At 40.8% G+C, this 24,534-nt stretch overlaps 1 protein-coding gene across 1 annotated transcript in view; it reads left to right on the forward strand.

The window, feature by feature from the left end:
- Window positions 1-211: 211 nt before the first annotated feature.
- Window positions 212-24,534, forward strand: part of epb41a (erythrocyte membrane protein band 4.1a) — a 49,057-nt gene continuing 24,734 nt past the window's right edge. Inside the window, exons 1-17 of the mRNA XM_026346699.1 lie at window positions 212-260; window positions 9,825-10,144; window positions 11,211-11,311; window positions 11,390-11,561; window positions 11,972-12,076; window positions 12,241-12,283; window positions 12,392-12,467; window positions 12,736-12,954; window positions 13,296-13,383; window positions 14,271-14,423; window positions 14,529-14,626; window positions 14,740-14,915; window positions 15,741-15,988; window positions 16,153-16,227; window positions 16,407-16,454; window positions 17,862-17,924; window positions 19,514-19,684. Of these exons, the coding sequence (XP_026202484.1) occupies window positions 9,833-10,144; window positions 11,211-11,311; window positions 11,390-11,561; window positions 11,972-12,076; window positions 12,241-12,283; window positions 12,392-12,467; window positions 12,736-12,954; window positions 13,296-13,383; window positions 14,271-14,423; window positions 14,529-14,626; window positions 14,740-14,915; window positions 15,741-15,988; window positions 16,153-16,227; window positions 16,407-16,454; window positions 17,862-17,924; window positions 19,514-19,684 (2,148 nt within the window). The 5' untranslated portion in view covers window positions 212-260; window positions 9,825-9,832. The remainder of the gene's footprint in view (window positions 261-9,824; window positions 10,145-11,210; window positions 11,312-11,389; window positions 11,562-11,971; window positions 12,077-12,240; window positions 12,284-12,391; window positions 12,468-12,735; window positions 12,955-13,295; window positions 13,384-14,270; window positions 14,424-14,528; window positions 14,627-14,739; window positions 14,916-15,740; window positions 15,989-16,152; window positions 16,228-16,406; window positions 16,455-17,861; window positions 17,925-19,513; window positions 19,685-24,534) is intronic.

A 24,534-nucleotide genomic window follows, 5' to 3' on the forward strand; every position in this document is an offset into this window, starting at 1 on the left:
AGCTTGGCCTCGTCTGCGGTGTCTGTCAGACAACACGGAGGGCGCACAGCGCAGCGCAGCGCGCCGCTTACTGCTGCTGAAGCTGCTTCTAAACACATTGTTAAAGCTGCTGCTGAAGCTGCTGAAGCTGCTGCTGCTGAAGCTGCTGCTGCTTCAGGAATTACCACTTTGTTGATCTGGTGCTTGTGAGGACCGGAACCACCGAGCATCCTCCTCCGCGCTCCATCGTTGGTTCTGCTGGATGATCTGAGCGCAGCGGGGTGAGTGCTCTGCTCCTTCTCCTCTTCTCCACACACACACACACACACACAAACACACACACACACACCACACTGAGGATGTACGAGCGGCTCACACACACCATTTGTTGACATTTGTTCCACACTGAGCGCCATTTGCAGACAGGTAGCTACACCTCCTGATTGTTCCCAGGAAAACAAGGCGCTGCTGTGACGGAGAGACGTGGTGTGAGGTTACTATTATGAAGAACAACAGATACAGACATTGTATTTGTAACTAGGATTCAGTGAAGTGGTCTCAGTGATGGAGGGTGGATGGAGGGTGGATGGAGGGTGGATGGTGCCAGGCGTTAGTCGCTGTCTTCGATTTTTCCAGTACTGTAGTCATCATGGAGACTGGTGCTTGTGTCCAATCAGCGGAAGGAGAATCGTGATTTGAATTGTTCCTCTAGAAGAAGAGAGATGATGTGGATTCAGGAGGTCAGCAGCTGATGTACTGATCATCAGTCAGGACACACTTCACTTAGACTGTTAAATACTACATCCACTGAAGTACTGTGTCACTATTTAATACACGTGGAACTGACTGGAGTATTGTACTTGTACTCGTACTCCACTACAACTCAGAGGAATAGATGTCATGTTTACTTCACTACATTTTTTTGACAGCTTAAGTTACTAGTTACTTTTTGCAGATGCAGATTCTTAATACTTAAAGTTACTAGTAGCAACACCGTGTTTTGTTTCTTAGTCATATTTTAACAACTAGACTTGTGCAGATGCTGTCATCAACCTTGTATTAAAACATACAGTATATTGTTTTTTTAATGCACTAATGTACTTCTGTACCTAAAGTACATTTAGCGTGAACTTTGAACCTCTACTTAAGAACAGCAGTGTGTTTATTCCAGTAGTTTTAGGCTCTTTGCACCTTGAGTATTGAGTTTGTGGTCTGATGTTATTCTTATGTCGAACCTAATCTCAGTGAATGTTCTACGTTTTATTCTTTGGTGTTTCACATATACTAAACTCTTTGTGGTCATTATTGCTTCAGAATGAGTTTTTCTCAGCCTCCACTGATATTTTCCATTAGTTTCTTTTAATATGAAAATGATTCTACAAACTTCTGTTACTCTTCCTTGAAGTTGGGCTGTTTTGTGGCGTCAGTGCAGATGTTTGGCTTCATTACTAGTAGACAGTTCTATCAGCTGGGTGTGACTGGACAGAATGCCCCTTTAATTAGAGCACTAATCTTACACATTTAGTCACGGCTCTTTCCTCTTGTACTGATCTGTCATGATGTCGTGTGAGAAAGCAGAGGCCTACTGTGATTTACTCTGTTGGAGAACAGGTACATGTATACTACTGTATACTACTGTATACATGTACACATGTTTGCATCTGTTGTTGTAGTTGTTGTAGATGTTTCTCTCTTATCGCTTATTATTCATATTAATATTAACATTATTATTCATATTATTATCATGTGGCAACACACCATGTATTATGCTTGTTAAAAATGAAGCTACTAGCTCCTCAAAGTTAATAATCTTCTAACTCGACGTGACTGTGGTGACGCCTCATGCGTATTTTTACAGTAAATAAGAAATATACCAACTCATAGGTATGTTGTGCTGACAGTAGCTGATACAAAGAGACGAGCAAATTATTTGACACTAACGGGCCCTAAAGTTTGTGTAAGTACTTTAACCAAAGTGTAGCAGCAGAAGCGGTTTCCCAAAAAGTCCACAGGCAGCAGGAATCACACAGGTCTATGATCACCAAGCTACTAATCTACTGACTACAGGCAGCTCCCCAGTATCTACAGAAAGGATTGAGGGAGAGCGAGTCCATGTGAGAGCTGGAGCCACGGCTCAGCACGTAGTTCAATAAGGAGGGAGAGCAGCTCTGTTCTAACTACATGCTGGACGATATTTCATCCTTCAGCAGGGGAGTTTTTCACAGCATGGTAATCGAGTGCATAATGGTGAATGATAATTCAAACTGTTTAAAAACAATTACCATGGTAACTATTTCAGTCCTACGGGTGAGAGTCACAAAAGTACAGTTGACTGATGATGAAGGATGTAAAAGTTGCCATCGCATCGCAACTAATCTGTAGACATGGACCTAACTAACACAGCTGGGAAGTGGGGGCTTCATGATGGTTGTTAATTGAACTTCATTACAATTCAGTTCATTTCTATAATTCCAAAGTACGACAAAAGTCCCGTGAAGGCAGCACTCAGTCAGTGTTGTTATCTGGAAATGAGAATATGTCATTTTGGTCATATTGCATCATCATGTTGCATCGCGTGTTGTGTACTGATTGACAAGAAAGTGAGTCGAAGACTAAGTCTAGATGCGTGTCAGCTGTTTGTGTCTATGGGTTCGCTTGACAGTGACTGTACTTTGTTTGATAGTACTTGTAGGAGTCACTGTGGACTGATGTGTGGGGGCTTTAAACCCATGAAACGCTGTTTGTGTGCAGTATTAATGGACTCTGCAGTTTTTTCTTCATGACCCTCTTGACTCATCTGCCTCGTTATCTCTATATTTATCTCACACCTCCCGTTTGACTTCACACTCGTGTTCATCGTGTACAACTGATGTTCCTCATCTCTACAAGCTGCTAGCGAACAGAGCAAATCATGCAGCCGTGCTGTACATCTCCTTCTTTTAGTGTTTAACAAACTCTGGCATAAAAAGGGATGGAAAAACTATAAAGACATGGAGCGCCATAAATGACACTAACACTAACTCTTCATTTATGTGTTCTTGTGTTGGTACTTCTTCCAAGCAGATGATGCTTTTTGTCTCGTCTTCAGTTTTCCTCTCAGAATGATCAAACTTTACAAACTCAGTTCACTCTTGACTTTGTCGATACTAGTTTGACACAGTAATTCTAATAATTGTCCTGGAGCATCTCATAGGCTTTTTACTCACTGGCTTCATTTGCTCAGATCCCAATGAAGTTTGTGGGGGGGTGTTAATGTTTCCAACACTTTGTTTTAAGCAGACAGCTCACGCTACGTCTTCTATATAGACACACTGTTTAAAGCCCACAGGAAATGTGATAGGTCCCCTAACAACCAGAAATATCAGACTAACAGGACATTATATTGAATCTTCAGGCATCTGGGATATTCCTGCAATCCCTTAATTTCCATTTAGAGACTATTTGTACTTTAATGTGAAAGAGTCATAAATTAAATTGACCATGGGTCAAGTTGTGAAAAATAAAAGCTAAAAACCTCCAAAGGGGAGTAAATACATTTTAGTGGAACAACATTACAAATCCATTTTCACTGTTGTACAGGTTGTTAGACTGATGAGTATTCACTATTTCAGAACATAAGCCTTTTCTCTAAACTGCCTGATCCAAACCTTACAGTGTGGTTTTAAATATGTGACACTGCTCTGTTATCTGACAGCTGTGGAGTGTCTTCATATTGATTGCTTCCATTACTATCACTGATACATCTTTATCCCTCAGGCCTAGTTAGCAGTGTGACCCTGTACTGCCCTCTCCACACACAGATGCTCTGTTAGCGCTCCCTCTCTGTGTGTGTGTATTTTCTTTTATGAAATACCCCTGCCTCTGATTTCATCTGGGTCAGCCTAACTTCCAGTGTCTGGGTTGTGGAGCTTGTGCCAGCACAGTGGCCTGTGTGTGTGTGTGTGTGTGTGTGTGTGTGTCAGCGCTGAGGAGGGTGGGAGTGTTCAGCAGTGACTGATACAGACCTCCAGCTTCCTCTGGCCTGCACATCAGCACACAGCAGCCTATAATCCCACACAGGGCCCGATTAATTTTAAAGCCGCTTTTAGTCTTTAAGCTCAGCTCTCTCCCAAAAGCAACCACGCAGTCAGAAACACAGATATGCTTAAGATTGTTTGTACCTTTCACAAATGCATTTCCTTTTTAACTCTTGAACCTTTTTAACCTCCAAAGTCCAAATCCAAGTTTGAAATCTTGAAATTATATAACATGTGATGATACAATCACATCATTACTACTTTGAACCAGAAATCTACTGAGACTTTGTGTGTTTAGGTATCTAGTGAAAAATGCAGGATTCCAAATCTTTATTGCATCAGATGGAGAAAAACATGGTGTAGGCTGTGTTTACATTTACATTTACATTTAGTCATTTAGCAGACGCTTTTATCCAAAACGACTTACAAGTGAGGAACAAGGCAAGCTTCTACGTGTTCTATAACAGCTGGACGAAGTGCCAAACATGTTATCTTATAGATTTGTATTTATTGTTAGACATGTTTAATTGTAGTCCACTGTCTAAGGATATTCTGATCAAGGTTATTTTGGACCACATGTCCGCTCTGTAATATTAACATATGTCTGAAGAAGTCACATTACTTCTGTGCTAAATTAAATCTGTGTCTGACACACTGAAATAAAATAATAACTGTAACAACGTAATCTCGCTCCAGTCTAGGTACTAAGAATCCATCCAAAATAGCCTGTAGAGGGCAGCAGAAAATTATGAATGGCATGGCCAGTGATTTTTACAAATATTAAATTTAGGCCCTTTGACTTTTTTGTATTAGTCGCTTTTTATGTTTTTTGTTGTGTTGTTTGTTTACTGGTGGAAATAAGCTTCCATAGTTTTTAATTGAACCAGACAATGTGTCTATTCTGTCCTCCCTGAAAATGGTGTTTAGAGTAAAAGAGTTAAACCTTTTTAAAAATAAAGGAAAGGGGTGTCCCATTCAGACTGTTCATTAATCACCTCCCAAAGCCAAAGTAAAGACAAGAAAAACACAGAGTCAAATCAATCATATTAAGTTAAAACTGAAAATGCAGTAAACATACTGTGTAAAATCTGAAAACAGGTAGTCAATTAGAGGAAGCAAGATCTATGGTATAGGTTACAAATCCGAAACTTATAGCAGAGATCACATAAGCTGGAAAGGAAGTGGTATTTCACTAATTTCAGAGACTCATATCTCTGTCGAGCCTAGTATCCCCTTAACTCTCAGTAGTAATGACTTAAAATAAATATAATAATAATAATAAAGTCGTAACTATTAGAGAAACCACTGGCTTTTAAGGTTGCTGTAGTCAAACCCCTACTCAAAAATTCTACTCTGGACTCAGGGGTTTTAGCCAATTATAGACCAATATCTAATCTGAGCTTTATCTATAAAATCCTTGAAAAGGTATTTTCTAATCAATTATATGACTACCTGCACAGGAATAACTTGTATGCAGATTTCCAGTCAGGACTTACAGTACATCATAGTACAGAAACAGAACTGGTAAAGGTCACCAACGATCTTCTATTAGCATCAGACAGTGGTCTACTCTCTATACTTATTACACAGACTGGAACATGTCACTGAGGTTTGAGGAACAGGACTAGGGTGGTTTAAATCGTATCTATCAGATAGATTTTTACTTTATATATGTCCCCCTTAGGCAATATTATTAGGAAACACTATAAATTTCCATTGCTATGCAGATGATACCCAGATATACTTATCTATGAAACCAGAAGAAACTAATCAATTAATCAAACTTCAAGCATGCTTAAAAGACATAAAGGCCTGGATGTCCTCCAATTTTCTGCTCCTACATTCAGACCAGACAGAAGTTATTTTCTTTGGTCCTAAAACCTCAGAGACATTATGTATAATCATATTCTTACCTGCCCAGTGTTTTTGCTGCTTGTTGTTGTTGTTTTTATGCCTTCTATTCTTTTCTCTTTCCTCTTTCCACTCAGACCAACCAGTTGAGGCAGATGGCCGCCCAACCTGAGCCTTATTCTGCCTGAGGTTTCTTCCTCTCCACTGTTGCTTGCTCAACTCCTGACATAATTAGCGTAGCTAATAGTATAAAGCCTCTGTTCCTAGTCTTGTATATGGAGTTAGGGATCCCTGGTGATGATGTCACAGGTGATGATCATGATAAAGGCCAGTCAGGCCTAGGTTTTTTCTACTTGCTCTTGTGTTCTTCAGTTGTACATCACAGATTCATGGGCTATATTCACTGCTGTCTAGTAAACTACATGATTACATTTCACTTTATACAGTGCCAATAAAAAGCATTCCCCCCACCATATTTTTATTTAATTGACATTACTTAGTAGAAACCAGTTTTCACTTTTTTTGTCAGAGTCACTAACTTTTATTGACCATGATTGATTTATAATGTTGATAAAAGGATGAAACATTCAAGGGGGTGAATACTTTTTATAGGCATTGTAAATAACCTGGATCTTATTTTAAACTGTATACCTATATTTGATGTTTTATGTGCAGAAGAAGGTAGAGAGTGATTTTATGCTGGGCCTTGAGCATTGACCACAGTTAATATTGTGCTTGTATCCAGGCTGCTGCTGCTGCTCATCAACAGTAGGATGCTGCTCTCAATTTGCAGACATGAAATTTGACACTTACTATCTTAGGAATTTAATGTGGGACAGCTGCTCTGAAGGTGTTCTAGGCTGTAATACCACACTATGTGAATAATGGAGTGTTTCTCATAATGCAGCGTGTGGGTTAATATAGTTCTATTTTACTGCTGTTGGTTTACTGGATCCAATGAGCCCAGTGACTTGTAGGGTGAGACAAACCTGTGGACATATGCTGGGTCAATCTTTAACTCTTTGATGTTTAGTGTGTTCACTATACTAAACATAATGTTCAGTGTGTTAGATGACAACCACAGCCGATTGTCTGTAGTTCCTTGGCTCATTTCCCAACTGCACACATTTTAATACAGTCTAGTAGAAAAGTTAATACGTCTTCCACAGAAGTACCATAGTATTATGATAAGCTAAATATGAAATCCTTATATGAACAAAATCATTTTTAATGAGCTCTACATATTTGTTTCATGACTGCTCTGTATGTTAGGACATGCAATGTCCCTGCACCACTCCAGGAAGGAGCCAAGATACTGTGACAACATCTGCACACCCTTGTGTCATCTTGGTTTTTAATGACGTCTTTAACGTTTCTATTGTAGTGGAGCTAGCATGGCTTTATTTCAGCGTACAGCTAATTTCCCTGATGAACACACCTTCAGCCAAAACTAGGAGGGAGCCGTAGCATATGTGGACTGAAAAGCTGCAAACTCTTGTGTTCTCTGTGACACCTGCTACAAAGTGCTGCCTTAGACTGTACGCTGACTGAAGAATCGACCATGAGAATGTGCACTGTGTGTTTATGTGTTTAGTTCGAGTTACACACTGTCAGTACACCTGGAGCTGTGGAGCCCACGCTCTCACTTTTCCTCATGCCATGTCAGCATTTATGCGGCTGTGCCAGAATCCACTCAGCACTGCAGGCGTGGAACTTCATGTGGTGCACTCTGTGATTTCTGCCCACCCTCAATCTGCCAACATTACCTTGAAAGTGTTGTCTCAGGAGACATAAGCAGATTAAATAGTTTAGGCTGCACAGTGACAAGTCTCTCAAACAAGGAACTTAGATGCTCTTTATACTTGGTTTTAAATGTTTCTTGGGTGATTGGATCACAACAGGAAAAACAATCAATCATTTAGTACATGCAAACCTTGTGTTAGTGGGGTGTTGATGTGTTGAGTGATGTGAATTCATCAGACCTTGAAGATGTCAAATATTTCAGTGTAAGCAGACTCAAGATGTCAAGATTTTAATTACAAAGACTCTTTCCTTTTTTTTTATTTGTAGGTTGACATTCAGACTGTCCCTTCAATGTCAGTAACCCCATGTTAATATGCACTTGTTTGCAGTAGCCCACACAAGTGCTGCTTGTAAAATAAGTTGGGTTATTCTCAACAAAGCAAGGCATTCTGCCTGCGTTGTACCAGGAGATGTAAACTAGAGCTTGTAAAATCACTAAATTTTGGCGTTTTTCCAGGGTCATTCTTGACTTTCACTGAAACAACTTTCCTTTATATTTTATTTTGACTAGTAACAATCCTCTTACTGGACTTATTTAGGGCTTGCAGCTATAGCTTATGGACTTCCTTAGAGGTGGTTGTTGTAGGTTTCGGTGTGAACCTTTTAGAATGTCATCGTTTTCTTCATTAATTTGCCATAAAATGTGATCTGATCTTCATCAAGTCAAGATTATAAAGAAATATAATCTGCATAAAATAACAACATTGTCCTCTGACATCCCCCAACTTCTACAGAGTTTCAGGTTACATACAGACATTCTTACATTGTCCTGAAGAATTTTTTTATACACTTGGCACTTCATCTTCACTGTAAGTTGGCCAGGCCCTGATACAGCAAAGCAGGCCCAAATCATGGTGTTTCCTCCACCATACTTTATGATTGGGAAGATGTTTTCAAGATAATATGCCATGCCCTTTTTACACCACATGCCAATGCTGCTGTGGAGTGTCAAAGTGCTCTTTCGCAAACTTCAGGAGTGCAGCAATGTTCTTTTTAGTAAGTAGTGGCTTCCTTCTTGGTGTCCTGCCATAGAGACCCTGCTTGTTCAATGTGTTACGTATTGTAGACTCTTGAGCACAGATGTTAGCCAGTTCAAGTGATGCCCTCAAATCTTTTGTCAGTCAGGCATGTTTCTTTACCTCATTGATGAGTGTTTGTTGTGTAGATTGTTTACCTAACTGTAGACTGGTGAATTTCTAAAGTCTTTGACATATCTTTTTAACCCTTTCCAGCTTTATGTAAACTAACAATTCCTGATTGTAGATCATCCAAAAGCTCTTTTTGGTGAGGCATGGCTCACATAAGTGTATTCTTCTTGTGCAGCGCAAACTCAAAAGGTTTAACTTTTGCTAACTCCAGCTGTTTTGAGGTCAATAATTCAAAGGGTTCACATAATTTTTCCACTAGCACTATGACGTTTGATTGGTCGTTCATGAAAGATCAGATATTTTTTTCAATATTCTTGAATTAGATGAAGATCATGCAGCCACCAACAGTCACTGCTATAAGAAAGTGTCTTTGTGCAGCCATTTGAATGGAAATGTGTTCAGACAGCTCTCATATGGCCACATTAACCACAAGCGAGGGGATGATGGAGAACCGAACAAGTAAGCCTGTCAGGCAAACAAGATGTTGTGTGTTTTATCAGACCAGTGAGAATCAGAGAAGCAGTCCCTGGAGTTTAGTGTTACCATCAGCACCAAGCAAAAGTAAGACTGCTGTTTGACCCCATGGCAACAGATGTAAAATAAGAACACGTAAAATAAGACACCTCATCACTCGCAGCGGCAGTGAAATCTGGATGTATTTAATGAGTGTTATTGAAGTTCCCAGTCCATTTTTACTGTAGGTGCTTCTTCATTGTTGGTTTTTTTTTTACATGTGATGAATGAACACTCAGAGGATCTGCCAAACTCATTTAAAGGTTTTTGTGAGAAAAATCTGTAAAGGGTAAAGAAGCATTCAGGACAGGCTGCTGTTTTCTCATCATTGAGCAGTTCCTCTCTCCTCACAGCTGTGACTGTTCTGCGGAAAGTTGAAAGTAGATGCTTCTCTGTGCTCACGTTAATTCGCCTTTTAAATCCTCCAATTTTATACAAGTGTGGTTGTAAATCGATGTAGTATCCCTATAAAGCAAAAGTTAAAATCATCCGTCTCTGGTGTTTTCTACCACAGCTGTTGCCATGACAACAGACGAGGCAGAGAGTCACCAGAAGAAGCCGCGGCAGCAGGAGGAAGCCGGGCAGGACGCCAGGCCGCCCTCACCAGAGGAGGAGCAGCTCCGGCCTCGCAACCGCAACTCTGCCGGCCGCGGCCTCTCCCGTCTCTTCTCATCTTTCCTAAAGAGGCGCTCACAGTGTGAGAGTGAGAGGGGAGAGAAGGAAGACAACGAAGGGGAAGAAGCTAAAGCTCCCATTGCTGACCCTGAACCTGAACTGAGGACGGAGGGAGAGATCGCTCTGGATCAGCACTCAGTGAACAGTGCTGAGGCTCAGGTCAGACTGCATGCTGTGTACCTCTGTGTACAGGATGTACAGTAGCCTTGAGTAGTGATACCAGTAAATTGGGTTTCTATATGATACCAGTTGATACCAGAGGCTGGATCCCTAATGTTATGATCTATGATTTTCATACTGCTCCAAGCTGTAGTATAGTACAAACTCCAAAAAATGGGTTGTGCATGTTGCAAAATGCAAAATGTTGCATTGTAGCCTGTCCAAAAAGTCTCCTGTTGTAGCTGGTTGTTGCTTTGTAATTTTCTGTTACATTTCTAAGTGAAATATTGCTAATTTCTACTAACATAATGGTTTTTATTTGACTGCATTTTATGATCAATTAAACCCCTTATAAAATAAAATAAATGTATTGGCTTGTGGATAGCTTTATGATCAATGGATTAAGAGATAAGCTTTAGCTGTATAAGCCAATTCGGTGGCATTTTAGGTCTGCTGTGCCATAATAAAACCTATATTCAACTGAAAATAGTAAAAAGCCAAAGTATCAAATGTTGAAGCTGAAAAATTTGATTGTTTTTTGTAATGCAATAATTTTCCACAGGACACATCACACGCAGTGGTCCGACTCTCACATTATCAACACAAGATCTTGGAGGGAATAAATGTTGTGACATTGCATAAGCTTATTGAAATGATACCACGATGAATGCGTGCCGTAATCAAAGCTAAAGACGGTCCAACGAAACCTGAGTGTGTGACTGTTTTTTGGAGAGGCAGTGTATATAAAACCCATTATTATTATTTTTATTATTATTATTGTCCATGAAGGAGAGTAAAGAAGTGCTGTATCAGATAACCTGATCTCACTCTAGTTGAGTTATATTCTCCAGACTGGGAAAATACGTGAAAGCTAGGTGGCTACTTTGAAGAATCAAAAATATCAATAGAAACAGAATAACATTCTGGGTTGTTTTATGCTTTTTCATTTACTACATAATCCCATCTGTGTTTGTTCATAGTTTGGATGCCTTCAGTGTTAATATACAATGTTGTGACAGATTATTAACAAGGATAAACTACATAGTAAAACAAGTTTGTTTACCAGGCTGCCCAGGTAGAGAAGAAAGAAGCTGAGGAGGAGGGTGGAAAGTACAACACAAGTGACAAGGAGAAAGAAGAAGAAGCTGCCCTGGAGAAGGAGGAGAAGGAGAAGGAGGAGAAGGAGGAGAAAGAGGAGGAGGAGGAGGACGACGAGAAGGTGAAGGAAGTGGAGAAGGAGAAAGGGAAGGAAGGGGAGAAGGAGGAGAAGGAAGATCCTGAAGAAGGTAGTAAGGAGGAAAAGGAGGAAAGGACAGCAGAAGGGGAAGCTAAAGCTCCAAGGGCTTCACGCCGACCCAGGACCATGCAGGTCAAAGTCACCCTGCTGGACGACACTGTGTATGAGTGTGAGCTGCAAGTAAGAGCTTGTTTTATGTTGGCTTTTTCATTCAACAATCATATACAAGAGGAAATGTAATCTCAGCTAGCTATATGATTCCAGGAGCACCTAAGACCTTAAAAGTAGCTGGAAGAAAAGAACCTGTAGAAATGTAACAGAATGAATCCAGAACCAATGAAGCAGTGGAACCTCTAAAACGGTTCAGGCCTGCATCACATAAACAAACCAAACTACACTGGCCTCCCATCTCTTTGGAAAGGTGGCTACATGTTGGGACCATATTTGTTTTTAGGTTGCAGTTATTTTTGAATGATTTGCAAAGATGTGTTGTGTTTTAATGCGATATGATGTGTGCTAGTGGGTAAATGTCATTTAGTGTTATTATATAGTGTCTTGTTTCCTTTATGTACTGGATATGTGCATTTCAGAAACATGCAAGAGGCCAGGAGTTGTTCATGAAGGTGTGTGACCACCTCAACCTGCTGGAGAAAGACTACTTTGGGTTGACCATCTGGGAGTCATCCACCATGAAGGTGAGCTTGGTTCTAACTCTTTGTGATTGAGCTCAATCCAGCCATCCTGCTGTCACTTTTCTATTGAAAAGAAAAAGACTGTGGAAACACAGCTGATCAACTGATATCAGTTAGCTAGTGTTGAGGGGCCACTGACACTGGTACTCTCTCATTTTCTTGATCAGACATGGATGGACCTCTCAAAGGAGATCCGCAGGACGGCTATAGGTGAGCTCGGTTTTACCAATAAGTACACCTTTCATTCTTATGTTGTTATGTAACATCTTTCAGTGTTAGCATGTTGTTTAACTTTGACTCCCTACTTTTCTTTTCAAGGTGGCAACTACAATTTCACCTTCAATGTAAAATTCTACCCACCAGACCCAGCCCAGCTGTCTGAAGACATTACAAGGTACTGCATGGACTCTCTGGTTTAAAGATTAATAACAGAACCTTGCTTGTTGTTTAGCTTGTTTGCCATTCTAAGAACATTGTCACATTTTAACATGTATGTAAAGGTCAGATGCAAATACACAGCAACTCCCCATGTCGGCGACACTGGCTTGGCCCTGGTGCTGCACAAGCTGAACTTTTGTAATCGAGTTGCTTCAACAGAGTTCTGATATCATGAAAACAGATTTGCATACTTACAGTATGTGATCCCTGTTTGTGTGTTGAAGGTACTACCTGTGTCTCCAGCTGCGAAAGGACATCCTGCAGGGTCGTCTTCCCTGTTCCTTCGTCACCCTGGCCTTGCTGGGCTCCTACGCCCTGCAATCGGAGCTGGGCGAGTATGACCCTGAGGTGCAGAGCCCCGATTACGCTAAGGACATGAAAATGGTCCAGGGTCAGACCAAGGAGCTGGAGGACAAAATGATGGAGCTGCACCGTACATACAGGTCAGAACACTGCCTCAGTCAAGCACTAAGCATTCGAAAATACATATTTCTATTTTCTTTTCATTTGGTACCAGTTTCTTTTAGGAAGTTATGAGGAACGTTATGAGGGAATTTGGTAAAGCCGGAGCCATGAAACAGTGTTAATGATAAATGTAGTGAAGTACACAGTAAAATAGATTTTAGTAGTCTAAATAGATTTACAGCTGACAGATCCTTCTCTATCATTACTGTAACTTAGCATATGCTACACTGACACATGAAGACTTATGACAATGATAAACCAGGTGTGTGTCACAGTAACTAAAGAGTTGTGTTGGATTGCTGCTGTGGTGTTGTGGCAGGTCAATGACTCCGGCTCAGGCAGATCTGATGTTCCTGGAGAATGCCAAGAAACTCTCCATGTACGGAGTAGACCTACACCAGGCCAAGGTGAGCACAGAAAGAAGCCGTTCACCCATGTTTTGCACAGTGACTTTAGACCCAGGTATCCTTAATTAAATAACTCAATCCTAGAATACAATAGTCAATGAAAACACATAGCACAGATGCACAGATGGAAGTTGAGTCATGGCAACTGGACTTCCTTCTTACGTTGAAACGTTTCACTACTCTAAACAGTCACAGATGTTGTTGCTGTTATCAGGGTTTGGAGTTTTGTCTGACAGTATATTTAATGTTTTCATATAAGCGTGTGTGCCTGGTCTGAACACCAGAAAACATGTGACTTGTTGGGTTTTACAGCAGAAATCAGGTCAATCTGTTTGCATCAGAGCAGGGATTTAAAGTAAGTATGGACGGGGCAACCTTGAAAGGACTATACTGCCTCACTGTGGATCATGGCAAACAATACAAGGAAGGTGCAGTGAAAACAACTGCTGCAGTTTCAAATAGAACTAAGACATTTGAGAAAAGGTTCATGTAGCATAGTCACATTATTCTGATATAAAGACTTGTTTACAGCTAGGTGTTTAAAATGACTGTGGAAAACCAATAAATTAAACATGATCTTTTATGTTAAAAGTGCATTTCCATGGAACAGTCCTGGTTTGAGAGCATTTTATAAAATGTACATCCAGCATCAAACCAGCTTATAGAATAGATATCATTTCACAGCACAAGCACAGTGAACTGCAATGGACCTGAATTGAGACCCTCCTTCTTAGTCGTGGTTATTGAGTTGATAAGCATGAGTTTATGAAACGTCCTGATATCTGACATCCATAAAAGACCTTGTTTTATCATTCTTTGAAATCTGATTTCAAGATTAATAGTTAATACTAAATCTTTCTCTCTGTCTCTCACGGCGTATCTGTCAGGATCTGGATGGTGTTGACATCACGCTGGGAGTTTGCGCCAGTGGTTTGATGGTTTACAAAGACAAACTTAGAATCAACCGCTTCCCCTGGCCCAAAGTCCTTAAGGTGTCATACAAACGCAGCAGCTTCTTCATCAAAATAAGACCATCAGAGGTACAGTGTGTTTTCACATCATCAAATAATCTGTGGTCCACTGTTTACTGAACTGAGTGAAACCACCAAGTCTAGTTAACAGGTTTGTGTTTGTCCTTTCTACAGGTGGAACAGTATGAGAGTGCAATTGGCTTCAAACTACCCAACTACAAGGCAGCAAAGAAGCTGTGGAAAGTGTGTGTAGAACATCACACCTTCTTCAGGTGGGGATTCTTCACTTGGCTCTGCAGTGTTTTAGGTGATGGAACTGCGCACATGTGCTCACATAGTGTTCGACACACATCACAAGATCAGTATCACTGTTGCTTGTGTGCAGGCTCACCTCTAATGAGATGGCTACGACTCCAAGGAAGTTCCTGGCATTGGGCTCAAAGTTTCGCTATAGTGGTCGGACTCAGGCTCAGACCAGACAGGCGAGCTCTCTGATCGACAGGCCAGCTCCTCTGTTCCAGCGCTCGTCCAGCAAGAGGAACTCACGCAGCCTGGATGGAGGTACACTGTTCACCTGCTGATAGAGAATCAGAGCTGACACTTATTTACATGGTAACATTTGATCAGACATATAAGACACCTAGAATATATAGAGTGAAGACAGATGTAGCCAATTTGTGCTGATACCGATCTTCCAGATCTGCTCGGATAATTTGTAATTAAAACGCTTGTGTGAGAAGTCAATCAGATTATTACACAGTTACAGTGTACACGTCATGCTTGGGTTTGAAATGAGTACATTTGTATAGATATGTTTAATAAAGCTCTAAATTGGGAGAATATCCTCAGAAAATCTAATCTGAAAAGCATAAATAACATCAACAGATCTGTGAAATCTGTAGTGTACAGTGTCAGTGTAGATCTGTTATGGCATTAACCTCAGACATGTTGATGAAACAGTCACATTAATAACTGATATCTTTTAATAATTTAGGTCTAAGCTAATTATTCATTGATAGCTGTTTTAGTAAGAGCAAACATGTGGATTTATAACCAATAGAAATAATCTAAATGTCCATATTCCCTGTCTCTGGACATGAATTACTTCCATGTGTAGTATATAGTTATACTTGTTTAGCAGTCTGGAACCCACAGACAGCTGGGTGCTGGGTTTCTTCCCCAGTGATGCTCTGTCTTCACTTCCTGCTTGTTTTTGTTTTGCCCTCTTCCAAAGTGGCAGCAAGTGCAAAGATCCACAGAGAGTTGAGAAGTGAATAACATTCACATAGTTTATTTGGCTGCAAATACCACAATAAAACATGTCTTTCCTGTTTTTATTTGTCTTTAAAAGTTTGTGGTTTATCTTGTTGTGTCTGTTCACTGCAGCCATGGCGTCCACTCCTGACAACAAATCCACTCGTCCTGTCAGCGCTCCCATTATGTCACCAGTGTCTCCGGGAGAGGCAACCCCATCGCCGCTGCTACCTATCCTGCATCGCACTCACCCCCACCACGGCTGCACACCTAAAGGCCACCGCTCTGCAGACAGGAAGGCGCAGGTAAAGGCAGAGAGTCAAGCAGCTGAGCACACCAAGAGCCACAGCCCCAGACCAGAGTCCACTCCAGAAATCAAGGTAGAGAACACAGTGTGACGTTACCATGTTTTATGCACCATTAAGCATTCACTCTGCTCATAACTGAACAACAGAGGACACCTGTAAACTAGTTACTAAGAAGTACAGTGAGCTTTTTGAAGATGATCCTGATTCTGATGTACGAGCCTTGTCTGTGCTGCTAGACAGTGGCCAGGAGAGAGCGCAGGCACTCCCCCTCTGTGACCACCAGCAATTGGGAAAGAGAGAAAAAGAGCCAGGTTTGTTTGCTTGATGCACAGTTAGGCTGTTCAGATCTGTACATACATGTGAAGCCACACACACACACACACACACACACACACACACACACCTGAATACTGTTGTAATCTGTAGTTGAGTCACATTGAAGCAGAGCCCTAACATATAGCAACTGTGTGTTTCCTCTTTTGGGGAGCAGCACTCTCCTCAGGACAAAACCAAGGCGGAGATGGTGCGAGTGAGGAAGGTTAGCATCCTCCTCCGCTCATCTTGCTGGCGCATCATCCTCATCCATGCATTAATTGTACAACCACAGGCTTTTTATTTGCTTTTTGCTTTCTAACATGGCTGCTGTCGAAATGTCTTTAAATGTCTTGCTTTCTTTCTGTTTATCTGTTTCTGTTGTCATCTTTCAAAGATGTGTACTGTACATTTCCTATCAGCTGCTACCAAGGAGAAAATTACTATATGGTCATTGTCATTTCATTCACTGTCAAAAGTGGATTTTTAAGAAGTGGACATAGTTTTTATGTTTTTATGTCTGTAAATGTGGATTTTTTTCAGTCCCTCCAGGGTTTTAATAGTAATTATAATTATTATGGTAATTAACATCTGCAGTACTGAAGATGGTCGTCTCAAAGTGCAGCATAGTGATGGGCTGACAGTACAGTCTACAGTCTACTTTCTAGAGCTGAATATCTGAGCCAATTTTCTGTGACCATGTTTTAATTTTAGTATCTGCTCGATACTTTGTGATGCGTTATTTCATCATCAGAATCATCAGTGGTCCTAATTCTCCCTAGTTTATTATAATGGAGAATCTAGTGTAAATAGTGATAAAGTTGTGTGATGATACTGTAGGCATAACACAATATAGTGGAGCATTCAGCAATAGTGGCCAGATACAGTAAATAAGAGAGTGTTTGCATGTGAAGAGTTAATGATATGTCGGTGCTCTGTTCACAGCTTGAATCTTGTAGGTTTAAATTGGCTGATTATGTCATAACAATGAATTGGACTGTACTGGAAAACTAACCAGTGCTATGCCTTTGTTGACTGGTTGTATGTGATTGTCTCTCTGTTTTGCCAATCAGGGATGGATTGAGGGATAACAATTGTTAGGACAGTTTTTTTTTGTATCAGCAATTTTAAGATTTTAAGAAATTTTAACAACACATTTAACAATACAACAGTATCAAAAGTACAAAAATAGAAATGCTGATTTTTTTACTCCTGTAAAATCCAGCAGATATCACATACACAGTGATGCTCCTCCTCTGTGCGCTGCACTGCACTGCAGCAGCGTTTGCATGCACAGCATGTGACTTCCACTCACAGTAGTGAGTGTGTATCTGCCTGGCTTCTCGTACACACAACTGGTGTGTGTGTGTGTGTGTGTGTGTGTGTGTGTGTGTGTGTGTGTGTGTGTGTGTGTGTGTGTGTGTGTGTGTGTGTGTGTGTGTCTGAATTTTCCACCTGTCTCTCCTAAGCCACATACACTGGCAACTGCAACCCCATCGGTTCTTTTTTGGTTTGTTTGTTTGCTCATTTGTTTTTTTGATTCATGTCAGTTCACTAGATTCCACTGCAAATCAAATATTAAGATGTTTCACTGAACTGTACATTACTTCCCTTTTTTCCTCATCTTCCACAGAAAAGAGCAAAGAAACTTGAGGGTGAAACTATTTATATCAGACATAGCAATTTAATGTTGGAGGTTTGTATCTTTGGTCTTCAGATCTCTATTCTGGCTGTTTGCCGTCGCTTTTTTTAGCATGCATGGATGTTGTGTTGATGTTTTTACTTTGACATCTCTGTTCTTCTAAATTTTTTGCCTTGTCTTCAGCTTAACCCTAATCGCTTGGCATGCACTATTTTCCTCTCTGATTCTCATGCAAGTAGCTTCAGTTCACTTTGACATTGTCTTTATCACATTTTTGTCATATTTTCATGTTATGAAATATATGACTGAAACGTATCTCTTGTGTTTGAACTGGTACTGCAGCATGGCCATTGGTACTGAAACAAACGGCGGCTAACTAAAACAGGCGGATCTGATGGTATTAGTAATAGACTCAAACTACACTTACTGGTTAATTTAGAGATATGCGGCATATGCCTGTTTACATCTCCTTCTTCCAATGTTAGCGTGACTACAAAAAGTGGTTATAAAATGGTTATGAAAACAGACATATAATCATAGGTGCTGTAGCAGCCTTTTTTGTCAAATGAATGTCTGAATGTAACTAAAAACCATCAGTCAGAATAACTTGAACTAGTTATGAATAAAACAGACTAGTACAGTAGGCTGCAGTAGTTTCAGTACCCGGCCTGCTGTTTTACCATGTTGTCTGTACAGTAGGACCTTTTCACAGTGCTCATTTCGACCTCAGGCCACATATGTACATAATAAAATGAACAATGGCTGTGTATCATTTTTTATCGTGTCATTGTACAATGTCAGTGAGTGAGCATGTGCAGTACCAGGCTCTAAATGGAGTGCAGCCTTAATTAATGCTGCTAATTTGAAACTTGACAAGTCAAAGTGTCCGCTGTGACAAAGATCTGAGGAGATTCAAACATCACAGTAATGTTACTACAAGTTACTACATGCTCGTCTTGCTCTCAATACTACTGTTACTGTGCTGCATCCCAGTCTGTGCATCTGAGTGGATATGATTTGAGAAGAGAGGGATGACGTGTTGGTACTACAGCTTTATAATGCTCATCTTGGAGATTTTCCCCTGTTAAAGCTGCATGAAAGATTACAGAGTCAAAGGCACCAACAATGACAGACCCTGATAATTATCCATCTGCTGTTCTTCTGAATCTCTTTGAGTGACTACAGTGCTTTTGCTCTCATATCATAGCTGGGTACTGTTTACAACCTCAGTCTGCAGCTGCAACATGTCATCCCTACTCTTCACGTGTCTTATTATATGTGTTTCCATCAACCATTTAACATGCCACATAGAGAGTAGCTATTTAATATGCAGTACTCTGTAGTACCTGCTCTAAACATTGACTTACATGCACCAGTCACATTACTTTTGATTCTTTCAGAGAAACACAATGCAACACGCAGCCATGCTGCATATTAAAGAATGATTTTTTATAATATTTAAAGAGTGTCAGAGCTTCTTTTCCAAACAGGGCGATTCATCTGTTTTGGTCCATTTTTTAAATGACATGTTTCTTTGTTGTTCACTTCCATCTTCCTCAGTCATTTTTGTCATATATTACTCTTTATCACTGTCTTTCTCTCTTTCCTATCTACCTATTGTAACTTGTACGTTCTTGTTCAAGGACGTGGATAAGACCCAGACTGAGATTATGCGTCACCACACTAGCATTAGTGAGCTGAAAAGGAGCTTCATGGAGTCGGTGCCGGAGCCTCGGCCCAGTGAGTGGGACAAACGTCTTTCCACCAACTCACCTTTCCGTACAGCGAGCATTAATGGCCAGTTCCAACCAGCGGTGAGTCCAGCAATCATTACAGCACTAACAGTGATCACATTTGAGTAGAGTTTGTTAAATCACTTCGAAAGTCGCCCTCAGTATAAAGCTTATAAGTAAAGATGTTTTGTAATGGGATCTAGCCAGGCATCGTTCCCAGCTTCCAGTAATGTGCTAAGCTATGCTAAGATCCCTGTCCCTGTCCAAACAAGTCTTTTTTTTAATGTTGCTACCTAAGTGGTAGACGATTCACTACTGGGGCTGGGCTGAAGTCCAGATACTGAGAAAGAAAAAGAAGTCAGTGAAGATGCTTTCAGTTTTAAATGATGTCAAGTCAAAGAGGTCATTTTTTATTAGAGTAGATATCAGGGTATTCAAACATGACAGGTGCAGTTTTGGCATATCTGTGTTAGAACAACGCCTGAGCTTCAAAGTCAAAATGTCTGCTGAGAAAATGGATCTGTACGCACCCACTATGAAACTAAGAGACCAAAGAATAGCTTTTTGTGTATATATAGACGTGATACAAATTAAACTGAGAGTCCCACATCTTTCTTTAATCATCACAAATCATTCATCTTTAAAACAGGTGCATAAGGGATTTTATGACTCACATACTGACACATGTACAGTATTGAGCATAAATATGAAGTATTGAATATGGGAGATGCCACAACGTGCTTTTATTTAGAACTGTACACTGATCCTGCACTTGGTGGTGCTGTTGGCTTTCTCCATATCATTCCACTGCTTTAGCATGACTGTAACTGCAGTCACAGAGGGATTGGACGCATTGTTTTTATATTTGGTAATGTGAAGATGGCATGCCTGTGTGTGTATGTGCAGGGGAGGATGTCCACAGTTGTACCTTCATACAGAATAGTTGGTGGCTAACTCGGTAAAGTTGCTCTAATCTGGTGCTTTCTGTCACAGGCTGCAGTAGGTGAACACTGTCTAGCATTTCTTTATGAACAATATAAAGAATGGCACTTGACGACTATGCCCATGGCCGACTGTTGACAGGCAACTCTCTAACTTCACCAGATTGTGCTCAGCTGCAATCTTAAAGGGTTCAGTATGCTTCAAAGTCATGTTGCCTCAACACCTGTGAAAGGCAAAGGTGCGTGTATGTTGTAGAGATTTACATCATAGAAGGAGATACGGCACAACAAATAGTTCAAATGGGGACAAAGGCCAACACTTTGTGATAGTGTCTTTCATCTCTTTGTGACAGAAAGTGTGTGAAAAGAGGGTGAACCCAGCATACATCTACCTTCACAAAGTTGGTTGGTTTTGAAATGTCATCAGAGAGGTTTAGGGAAAGAGGGTTTCAGGGCTGCACATCAATATGAAAGCCACTTAGTTTGAAGCATGCTGGCACCTTTGTAAGAGCTTTGTCCTGGATCCCATCCCCTATAACCCTAACCCCCCCGCCCTAACTTCTGCCTTTGCTCTATGAATGACTACCACAAGCTTCATCATCCTGCTTGATCTGCCAATCAGTCGCATGGCTGGGTTCATGCTGATAATGTATTTGCATGACTCTTGTGCCTGATGTGATCAATGACCCAAGACAGAAAAGCAAAACCATACAGAAAACAAACTAAAGAATAATGATTAGTAAGCAGAGGACTGACTGCCCTCCTCCCCCTCCTCCTCCATGTGTCTCACCATCCAAACCTCCTCCCTCTATCTGTCCCTCCCTGGATATCTTTATGTGTTTTCTGTGTCTCTGTGTGTATGTCTACCACACTTGTTCTTATCTCCTTTCCATTCCCCCTAAAGTCTTTACCTGTTACTCCAATCAAATCCTCACCTACTACACACCCTTTTCCACAACCTCCACCATCTTTTTCTGTGTGTTCAGACAATGACACTGAAGGTCAGAGGGGACCTCAGCCCTCAGACCTTCCGGTGTTCCCCTCTGGCTCTCGACTCTCCTCTACCCAGAACTTGAAGACACAGTTTCTATCCCAGACACGAGATCCTATACAATAATTACATTTACCTTTTTTTAATACTCAAGAATCCCGCCATAACAGCACTTTTTGCTGAGAGCCAGGGGCACAATTTTGGTAATTTCATATTATTGCTGAATGCTCTGAATTATGATGACACATGGGATGGAAAAAAATAGTCTCCATTGCATCACCATCCCCCAGTTAAAATTCCCAGAATCTCACTGACTCGAGCAGATTTGTGCAGACTATACACAGATCTTGCCTTGTGTGCAACACTACATCCCAATAAGCCTCATTGACTGCAGTACAAATCACCTTAAAAATTGTTTCATGGTAAAACTTTCCACAGCTCCTGACATCTAAAATACCAATATAATTAACATACATTGTAGAGCAGCACTGTTGACACATTATGGTTTTGCCAGCTGATTCCAGTTAGTTTTGCTGGGCTTTTCTTTTTTTCCAGTTGGTATTTACAGTGGCAAAAAGAGTATGTGAACCTTTTAGACGTTCATGGTTTTCTGCATTAATTGTTTGTTGTAATCTGATCTTCATTTAAGTCAAGAGTGTAATAAGTAATAACACAAAAGTATTTCATGATTCTTCATGCCTTTATTGAGAACAACCATAAAAACCTCACAGTGCAAGTCAAAAGAGTATGTGAACCCTTGGAATAATTGCCTCAAAAAGCTAATAGCAGTCAGGTGTTAGCATAAGTTACATTTGTTCTTCTCATGTGTATGGCTCTCATGGTCTGGGCTCTGACTTGGCCAATACAAAAGGTGGATTTTGTTTGCTCTTCTAATGACCTCCACAAAGATAATTAGCATTAGCATACCTGAAAGAAAATTAGTTTGAAGGTGTGGACTAGAGCTACTCTCACTGACAAAAAACACATTTTAGTTTGCTCCGCTCAGAAGAATACGCTTATGTGAGCCATACTTCGCCAAAAGGAGCTTTTAGAGGATCTGCAATGAAGAATTGTTTATTTACATAAAGCTGGAAAGGTGATGTCCTGACTGTCAGCCAAAGATTTGAAGGCATCATTGTAACTGGCTAACATTTGTGTTCATGAGTTTACAGTATGTAAAACATTTAACAAGCTGGATGTCAATGGCAGTACACAAGGAAAGAAGCCGCTAATTACTAAAATTGTCACATATCTAGGATCGGACTCCATTGCCAGAGATGAGACTCGAAGCAAAGTGAAATAGAAATGGCTTTATTAGAACAATGCATTGTAATGGCAGAAATGGTCCCACAAACCAGTCATCGGTGGGAACAGCGTTCGGTTGGCAGTCTGTGAGAAGAGACAGAGTTAGCCAGAGGCTTGCTAGAGTCTTGCTGAATTGTGAGGCTAATACTCACAGGTTCGGTTGGATGTCAAGATAACAGACGCCAATGGGTGGGGTGACCCGGAAGTGTGAGCTGGTGAGCAGTCCCGGTGCGACCTCCAAGATGGTGGGCGACTTCTGGTGCTAGTTCCAAGATGGCGGACGGCGGTGGAGCACGTGGCGTTGCAGAGGCTGAGGAGACAAACTGGCGAGAGACAAAGTTAACAGTAGCACTACACCAGAAAATCAGAACGCTATGACCGTCTTGACGGTCAAAGTCAAATGTCCAGGGGCAGTCCAGATCATACACAGAGTGACCGTAACACAAGTAACGTCACGTAACACAAGGAGCAGGCAGCGGCGGGATCAGGTCAGGCAGATCCGGAAACAGGTAGACAAGAACAAGAAAATGCTGGATAGTAATAATTCTCAATAAGGGGTGAGACTATCTGGCAAGGGAATCCAGTAGACAGACCTGCTTAAATAGGGAGAGAGAAAGCACAGGTGAGGTGGCTGACCAATTGGTGTGAAGCAGCAAGAAGGGGGAGGAGCCAACAACATGGAGGGCAGACAGGTAGAATTGTGACAAAAACAAGCATTGCTGAACGCCTGAAGTTTGCCAGAGAGCACACTGACACTCCACAGCAGTATTGACCAAATGTTTTGTGGACTGATGAAACTATATTAAACTATTTGGAAAGAACATACAGCACTACATCTGGCATAAAAAAGGAACTGAATATCATCATGAAAACATCATCAGAGTCATAAAGTATGGTGGAGGAACCATCATGATTTGGGTCTGCTTTGATGCATCAGGGCCTGGCCAACTTTCAGTGGTGTGACGTCCGCTGAAACTGTAGATGTTGGGTGATGTAACAGGACAATTACCCAAAATCCACAATAGAATGGCTTCAGAAAAACAAAATCTGCCTTTTGAAGTGGCCAAGTCAGAGCCCAGACCTCAAACCAAAAGAGTTGCTATTGACATACTTCACATACTTTTTCTTGCCGCTGTAAATGAATCTGCACTGCCAAATCTGGTTGCACTAGCTAGCATTTTAACTACCAGAAAATACATATCTAATACATCTTATTCCCACCATGCAACAGAGATTCATTCTTTGCAGTCACTGTCCCCACCTGGAGAATAACTCAGCTAATGGCCATACTCCAGTTAATGCTTGAGTTTAAATGTTGTAATAAACATTTGGTATTCTGTGATTTAGCACATGTCAATATTAAATATATGTCAGCAAGCAAATAAGCAACTATGGTTTACTTATAGTGCAAACAAGTTAAGGTCAACTTATTATGAATAGCAGTAAGTAGTTCACCATTGACTAAGCCCCATGCTAGTTAAGTTGTGTGAAAAACCTGAAGACCAAGTAACAATGTCAAAAACTGGACAGTCAAACACTTAAAGACTGTTTCCACTAAGTGTGACAGATTTCTAGCCTTTGGTAGTCTAGAAAGAGCACACACCTGACAACATAGCATACTGTGGGCAACACACTGAACAACTGGTTGGTATTGTCAAGAACTTCTAGCAGTAGGCAAACCTGCAGATTCTGTG

This window comes from Anabas testudineus, chromosome 11 (genome assembly GCF_900324465.2).
Source record: "Anabas testudineus chromosome 11, fAnaTes1.2, whole genome shotgun sequence".
NCBI lineage: Eukaryota > Metazoa > Chordata > Actinopteri > Anabantiformes > Anabantidae > Anabas > Anabas testudineus.